The sequence below is a fragment of the Crassostrea angulata genome, chromosome 8 (genome assembly GCF_025612915.1).
Source record: "Crassostrea angulata isolate pt1a10 chromosome 8, ASM2561291v2, whole genome shotgun sequence".
Lineage (NCBI taxonomy): Eukaryota > Metazoa > Mollusca > Bivalvia > Ostreida > Ostreidae > Magallana > Magallana angulata.
Window position 1 is genome coordinate 10,277,748 of NC_069118.1, and position 8,768 is coordinate 10,286,515.

General features: G+C 33.6%; 1 protein-coding gene across 2 annotated transcripts; it reads left to right on the top strand.

The window, feature by feature from the left end:
- Positions 1–1,494: 1,494 nt before the first annotated feature.
- On the top strand, positions 1,495–8,215 carry LOC128157905 (tRNA methyltransferase 10 homolog C-like). Of its 2 annotated transcripts, none has more exons than XR_008239883.1 (6): positions 1,495–1,707; positions 3,818–3,886; positions 4,748–4,949; positions 5,168–5,244; positions 6,504–7,161; positions 7,979–8,089. XR_008239883.1 is itself a non-coding variant. In XM_052820561.1 (6 exons), exons 2-6 carry the CDS (start codon positions 3,861–3,863, stop codon positions 8,130–8,132), a joined length of 1,062 nt encoding a protein of 353 aa, XP_052676521.1. In that variant the 5' UTR covers positions 1,496–1,707; positions 3,818–3,860; the 3' UTR covers positions 8,133–8,215. The 2 variants fall into 2 exon arrangements, 1 of the variants encoding a protein (XP_052676521.1); XM_052820561.1 differs by having other exon boundaries at positions 1,496–1,707; positions 6,504–7,106; positions 7,979–8,215.
- Positions 8,216–8,768: the final 553 nt, after the last annotated feature.

Genomic DNA, 8,768 nt, shown 5'->3' on the forward strand with positions numbered 1-8,768 from the left:
TCAAATAAGCGTAGAGTTTGCAGTTTGGGGATTAAAAATGAATTACTAACAAATTCAATTTAAATAGTAACAACAAAAACCCCCGCAGCATTCGAACTCGCGGGATGTTCATATGCGGCAATGCACTTTGAAAAAATTACGCACTTTGAAAAAAAAATGCGTTAAATTTTGGACCAAGTTAACCCACTTTGAAATTTTTTTTCAAAGTACGTTATGAAGGTATATCAACATTTTTTAGTATCGACAATCTTAACGCACTTTGAAAAAATATTTTTATATCACAAATTCTGAAACTGATTTTCTAATTTGTTGGTAGTATGATGATTTGTTAACATTCGTGAATCTAATTTAACGTATTTAGAACGGGGATGGGGTTGGGGTGGGGGTTAACCAACTAAGGTATCCTTTTTTTCACATCATATTTACAATAAGCCAGTTGAAATATATAATACATTGATCTCCATTATTTATATATTAATCATATGCGTTCGGGCATAGCCCAATATACTAGATAAGAGGTAAATTTGCTGCATACTCAAAAAAAGGAAAATGCAGTTGCTAAGCAATGAAGTTTATGTCATATTGGATAATTCAAACCCCCCGAATTTTTTTCTGTGTAAATTGTCGATATTGTCTCATGAGAAAAGAAAAAAAATCTCATCTAGAAACTGATTCTCAAACATTCATTTTAAAGCAAAATCGGGTTTCAAATAATTATAACACATGTTGTCAGATATTAACTTTATAGCGGCAACATAGAATGCTGATTTGAGAGCAGACTTGGGTAAACTTATTTTGGGGCGCTCGTGGAAATGATATCCTAAATTTTATAGTAATCATAATATAGTTTTTTTACAAATCGTAGGCAACTTTGGGACGCTCGTAAAAAAAAAAAAAAAAAATCCAACAAGATTCTTTTTTAAATCGAGGCATCACATTTTTGGGCGCTCGGAAAATGATATCAAGAATGTGTTCATTGAGAGTCTACGAAGGTTTTAAGCCATAATCAGGAAAACCATTTTGGGCGTTCGTGAAAACGTTCCCGATTTTAGTATTGGAAAATCCAATTTTGGGGCTCTCGTGCAAATTATCCAAGACGTAAGTTGTAATAATAATTTTACTTTGGGGCGCTCGTGAATATTTGGGGCGCTCGTGAAACGTAATTGTGGCATTCGGCAAACCTCGGCCGATTCCGTAACCTACATCAAATAGGAATCGGCCGAGGTGTGCCGAGTGGTAATTGTGGCGCTCCCAAAAAAAATTTGCGGCGCTCGTGCATGGGGCGCTTTGGCTTTGGGGCGATACGACAGTAACCCTATTATATTATAGATATTATTTTCGTTATAGATTTTGTCGTAATACGAACAAAAATACTGGGAGCAAGTTATCTTTATGTTGGGGGCGAGCTGTCTTGAGTGGTGGCGAGTTGTCCTAAATTTGGGGCGAGCTGTCTTCGGTTTTTTGGGGGGCGACTTGTCCTGGGGGCGAGTTGTCATGATTCCTCCTCGTATCTGAGCTCGAATTTTCTCGCTATGCTACACGTGAGCATGAGGTGAAAATGTCAACAGTCTCCCTTCAACAGTCTTCAAACATTGATTGATCAAACTGACAGTGGATTTGATTGTTGATTTTGGATGTATCAGACTTCCTGTTCAAGCAAATGAGCATTGAAACTGCTCACAGTGATTGTCGATTCCATTAACATCGGTATTTACATGATGTAGTAATCCGAAATTCCTCGGACTTTATCCATCATTTCTATGTTTATCACATGTCTGAGGGAGATGTCATTAAATAAGAGTAGGGATAAGAGTCAGGATATTTTAATATGTTTTACGGTGCGACCGTTGGGGCGAGCACAGCATGTGATCAAACAATGAATTATAATAAATTAATAAAATAAAATTAACAACGTGAAATTTGAATGCCAAAAAATAAAACATACCTATTTTTCAGTAAATTTTCATTATTCATAGTTTATAAGATTTGTTATAATTTATTTATTTATATGTAGAACAATAGTTTAACCTCAGATGCAATGTTGTTAAATAATAAAGATTTTAATACATAAATATTCATTGCACTGCATCTCCTCTGTTAAAGTGATTGTGATTATGATTGATTGATTGATTTCCCCCTTTTTTTTGCAGTAGACATTTTTTCTTAAACTTAAATATAAAACTTGACTCATCATAGAGCTCCCCCCATGCTAAATTTTTTTTCATTTTTGTCAATTTATACATAGAAAATCGACTTACCATGGATTTGACCCTCCACTTAAAAAAAAAAATAATTAATGTTTAATTTTATTTTTAATTTACGCTTAAAAATATTTGCTTATCATGTTAAAAGAACATGGTGTTGTCCCCCCCCCCCCCCTGCATGTAATAAATGGAAGTGAAAATAAAGAAACCATTGAACTGCTAAAGGGCTGAAGGATTAGAATTTTCATGATTTATTTTTCTTTTTGCTTGCAAAGATTTTTTAGATGAGGCTGCCATCCATCCACCCACCCCCTTTAAAAAAAGGCGCTGCTACGTATAACGTTACGTTTCAGGAAATTACCGTAATTATAGTGAATAAAATATTTGTGAGCATTCATCCAAATTAGTGCAATTTACAACTGTTTCCTGTATCTGAAGAAATGTCCTTATTCGTCAGCTGTTCTTTATCTTAGCCTTTGCAAGATTTTGAGAGGATTTTGGTCATTTTAGCAGATTTACAATAATTTCAATTAGAGTAATTTCCCCTTATCAGTGCTTATTGTGACGTCAAAGCTGACGTTGGTTAAGTGTCGTCTTACTCTTTAAAACTCCCCTGAGAAATAAAAGTATGCGAAGTATACTGTTTTATTTACTTAAAAAGCATGATGTTCTTAAAATTACACATCTTATAAGCTTTTCAAAGGTTTTACTTTGATTCTCGGGAGAACGTGATGTTGGAACGTGAGGTTGGAAACCATTGGTACTATGAATTGTGGGTCAAAATTTACTGACTCCGAAAAAATATATCGGATCAATGTGTAAACGTTTGTGACGTCACACGATTATTTTTGATTGAAAGTGTACTGAGGTGAACTTTAGAGGTAACATTGACTGTATGTCGCTTACATCGTTATTGTTTTTACTTTCTAAATGTCTTGCTGATTCTCGTGAGAGTGTGAAGTGATAAAAATTGCCATGATAACAGGGAACTACTGGGACGATTAAAACGATGCATTACTGGTCTGATTTACTGACGCCAAAAAAATCCGTTGAATGAATGTGCAACTAGTCCGAATTTTCTATTCACACACGCCTTGCCGGTAGAGCTTGCTTCGCGCCGGCGCTGCGCGCTGGCGAGCTGCGCTCGCTATAACACTGTCCAAATAATTTAATTATTTCAGGAGGCCCCTGTTTGAATCGTGGTCTGGTCCATTATTAGAGCCATGTTAACAAGAGCTTGGACAGTTGGACTGTGGTATTTGCGTCAAACAGCAATGTGACGTAGGCCTGTTTATTTCATTGTAGGCCACTAAGTCATGGCTTTTTGAAATCAACAAGATTTGAACTAAGTAAGACTACGAAATCTGTGCATATTTCAGTTGAAGCCATTGTCATTTTTAAATTTTAACTTGCTTTGATTGAAGAAAAAGATAGTTATATACATCCTTTACCAAAAGTCCAAGGTTTTGTTAAGATGGTTATATATATATCTCCCATTCAATATATTTGAAAGGGAAAACTGGCAATAAATTACAAACCACAATATGTTTTCGGAGTGGAATGCATTGATTTAATACTAAATAGCTAATTAAAGGATTTGTTTTTATGTGAAGGTTGATGCAGATGAAATGTTAAAGGAATTCTTCTCAGAGAAAGATGTGGTCCTTTAGAGCAATGGCAAGGTCAGTAACATTTAATGACAAGTTTACAGTTGACTTTTGATTGAAAAATTTTAAAAACAGCTTTTCAAAGCTAGAGCTTTAGGACCATGAACTTCTGGTCAGTATGCTGTATTGTAACTATCACTTCCATGCATCAAATCAATTTAAAATTGATGAATTGTTTACCAGGCCTCGATCAAGAGATACATGCACTGGATATATACAATATTCAAAAGTCAATCTCTTACATTGGTCTGTAGGTAATGAGCTATGAAATATTAAATATCTTTTTAATCAACCAGGGAGAGGATTTTACATATTTGGCCATCATTTAGAAGGTTTAGATAATGTTACACAGATTAATTAGGCCTAAAAAAAAAGTTGTGTGTTTAGGGTAACCCGACCTATCCTTCAAAAAATAAAAATGCCCTGATCCTACCATTTTTAGAGGTCTGTTTTTATCCGATTGTGATTTTTGTATTATTTCTATTAAAAACCCGTTTTTAAATATGACTCAAACATTCTTTGGATTCACGCTGAAAAAATATGATAAAAAAAATCCCTACCTACCAAACCTAATTTTTTCATCAGTGTTACCCTATAAACACATAAGTTTTTTATAGGCCTTAAAATTTTACCATAAAATTTAATTATACGCACTAGTATATAAAGGTTTTGGGCAATACAGATAAAAATGTTTTCTATAACCCATGTAGCTCCACAACTTATTAAAAATGAATTAGTCATTAATTCACTGAAAATTTTCTCTTTTCAAGATATTTGAGGGCTATACTGCCATAATTACATTCGAGTGCAAAGAGTTTACAATTGTTTAATTTTTTAATTCTCCTTTACATAATGGTCAAAACTTTATCTTTGTAGGTCATTGAGGATTCACAGGAGAACAAATAGAAAGTTTTCTTCAACCTCAAGACTGTCTGTGGAAAGAAGAGGTATCTACTATCCCAATGAAAAGATTAAGAGTATGGATGACTTTTGTAAATATGCAAGCCCTGAAGAGAAAGCCCACCTGGTGATGATACAAGCAGAGTATGTCAAACTCTGCAAAAGCAATATTGCAAACGTAAGTCCAATAATTCTAGCTCACCTGAGCTGAAAGTTCAAGCTCCTTTGTTTCAACATGAAAATATTAACTGATATGTGATACATGTATTGACATAATCGCAAACTCATGTTTCCTATATTAAAATGTTTGCAAGACAGCTCGGAAATGAGAATAACTTTCAATAATATGATGTTAAAGACGAAATTACGGTTTAATCAGGTTTTTCTAATTTTTAGATGCCAGAACTGACAGATCAAGAATGGTTAATTCATATGAATTATGATTCAAGAAAAGGGAGAGAAAAGCATTTAAGGTTAGTTAAAAGGAGGACAAAAAAAATTACTGTATTGGCTTTCTTCCGCTGAAAGCTCAAGAATTAGTTTTGTAATAAAAATTTCTTAAAGTCTTAATTATGCAGTCAGCATTACATGGTATTGTCTCTTAGTTTTAACCCTTTATCTTATTTTCTACAACCACAGTACCAATTTCAAATTTCAACGAGATTTTGTACAAATCTTCATTTGTTTAAAGGCTTTACTTCAAGTTAATTAGTATAAAACAATATGAGCTTTAGATTTCCCATTGAAATTTTTTTTTGCAGAAATATAGTATTGACAATGTACTTGTTCATGTACTACTTTTTTAAAAATATGGTTTGTATGTTTTTGTTAGTCATATATTTGTTTGGAAAAAACTATTAAGATGCTCTGATTGAAGCAAAATTATATTTAAGCATTGAATCATTGATTTTTTAAATTAAAAAATCAGCAAATCTGGTGCGTATGAATACAACCTTTCTTTAGTATTTCTCGAAGATCATGACTTACTCTCCTCGCAACTTCAAAGCATATCACTACCTGATATTATATACTAACACCGATAAATATTTCGTTGATGCAATGTGCAAATTTTCATAACTCACTAGTGACTAGTGAGTGTTATTTAATTTATATGCATGCACCATTGCAGTTATGAAACCACATCTTTCAAAAAAATAATGATTCAATGCCCAATTAAGTAACACACGAAGGCTGTGCAGACAAATTAAATACCAAGCGTTACTTAATTATATACCCTCTTAGTCAGGGATATGAAACATACATGGAACAGCCGAATTAACATGTTATTTTGTTCACTTCATCCACTAAAAATATAGTGCCAGAAATTTTGTAGAGAAAATCTCTCTATTAACGAGTAAAAATGGTGAAGTGATTATTTTTCATAAGTACATATCAATTTTGTTGTGTAAGTTTGAACCTTTCATTTAATCTTACAATAATCAATATACCGGTACTCAAAATGTGAGATGACGTTTATATATCTGTGCTGATGGCACATGAATAGTCCGAGTGTATTCACAGGAAACTAAACGTCGCAGATTTCCAGTGCAAACATAACAAGAACTGTACACTGAATGTAAATATAGAGCTATGAATTACAATAAGTTTCCTTAAGAAATGGAGAGAATCATACTCTGCAGATGTAAGTATATGCAGATGAAAGATTTTATATTAAAATTTCAATAGAATACAGTATATTTTCTACTCAGAGCAAAATATCATGAATTTGCAGGTTACTTCAAGTAAAGAAAGACATACAGGAGACCAAGAAGCAAAAGAGGCAGCCTCAAACAGAACCACAATACGACCCAACCAATTTTTTTCAAGAACTTTTCTGGATGTCAGAAAAGAAAATCATTCAAAATCGTGTGGCTCGGGCTACGATGCTGGAAGACCCCATTCTGGTGGACCTGGGTTACGCCGACACGTTGTATTATAATGAAATCATCGACGTGGCCAGACATTTATTCTTATCAATCGGTGACATCAATAGATCAGCGCTTAACCACATGCCGACATTTAATGTAATATTTTGTAACGTGAAACCCTCAGTGGAAGAGAATGAGATCTTGAAGACTCTGCGAAGGTTGTTGACGGAAGATTGCAGCATGAGTAAACTTCCCGTGACTCTTACAGACAAGAGTTACCTGGACCTGTTTCCAAAGAGAGACCTAGTGTACCTGTCGCCCGATGCCGAGCAATATTATCATCCAGCGGAGGGAATCCCAGTCATTGCGGGCCTGATACACAAAACAACAAAAGACAAGCTAGCGCTTCATAGAGCTTACAAAGAAAAGATTAAAGTACGGAGACTTCCCATAGATTTAATTGACAAGTGAGTGAAATGGTTTGGTTCTATCCAGTTTTCATGAGGCCAAGTCTGAGTTCAAGTGTGTATGTCTTAAATGATATGCAGCATATTATTTTAATGCAGTCTTTGGTATGAAGTTACATGTAAAATTTTTGTAATTATTGTGTTTTATTCACAATTAACATTACCTATAATGTTTATGCAAAATTCCCTAAAAGTGTTTATAAACACCTCTACATGTACCGGTTCTACATTTCCAACATATTTTGACACGTGCAAAAGGCCAACGTTAAAATTAGGACATGCTCACATATCAGTTTAAACAGTTCTATTTCTTTATACATGTAAGTCGTTAGAAAAATCTTCGATATTCATTCACAATGAACATGCCTTGATCATGTTGATTGGTGCATTCTGTGAATTTAAATATGGCTCAGATTAAAAATTGTTAACTTACTTTTATTCACGATGACTTGATTTAGCAATCCACCAAACGTAAATTGGTTTGTTGTGAATAATTTTTGTTCTCAATGTACATGTATATATCATCTGGAAAATAGAATTTATATAAAGAACTAGAAATATTTGTGGTGAGAAATATTTGCGACAACATTGCTCTCGTGAACCCTGTGATTATTCTCGCAGGTGGATAAAAGTTGTTTTACAGATGAGGAGTACTTTCATACAATTGTGAACAGTTGAAGCAATTTAAACTAGGCCCTAAAGTTTACATCCATGACTTGGGTTAAAAAAATTATATGGGGCAAAAATATAACTTCGGGAAATTTGTGTAGTTTACATAGGTTGGAATGATTCCATTTGTCTTGAAGATAAGGAATAAATTATTACAGAATATTTGTTATGTGTCTTTATGATTTCCATTTCTTGTTTTTCAGATTAACAGTGCCTCGTTTGCCCATTAACCATATTATTCAATATGTCGCAGCATTGCGATTTACAAGGGACTTGGAAATAGCAAGAAAAGCTCTGCCAAAAAGAATCATCAGTGGTCCAGCAGCTAAAGGGAAAAACATTTCAAAGATATTGTGATGATAATTATTTTAGTATTTGTTCAGTGTTATGTTAATATAATGTAAATTACATGTATTGAATCGTACATGTATATGACAACACATTTGTTTTAACGCATCGGTACTGCAAGATGTTGCAAGGGGAAAATCTATTATGTTTTTATTTTCCATTGAAATGAATAAATAAGTGAATCCATTGTTTATACCTGCATTTATTAAACTCTTCTATATGAAAGCTCAAAAAGTAATGTGTATTTTAGCACAGCATGATAATGCTTTGCACGATTTTGGTGATGATGATACTCTTCGTGTTACATGTCAGCATTTATACGAGATGTCATTATACTTAATAAGCTAAGAAATATTAAATGCCCTGTGTCGGGATTTAGGCATGTTTGTCTACTTTATCATGGATTAATGCTTCATCACATTACACCTGGAGCTGTCTCACTAAACAGTGTACGCCTGGCGTAACTTACGCCTTCATGGCGTTAATCCAGACTTAATTCATAAACACTCATAAAACATTTTACAGCAAGTTCTGTTGTTTTGTCAATAAACAGGATTAATTTTTTTAAACAACGATGTTTGTTGTAAACATATATGTATCCAATGTACATTTAACCTATTAAAACAAAAATACTTTGCATCTCTC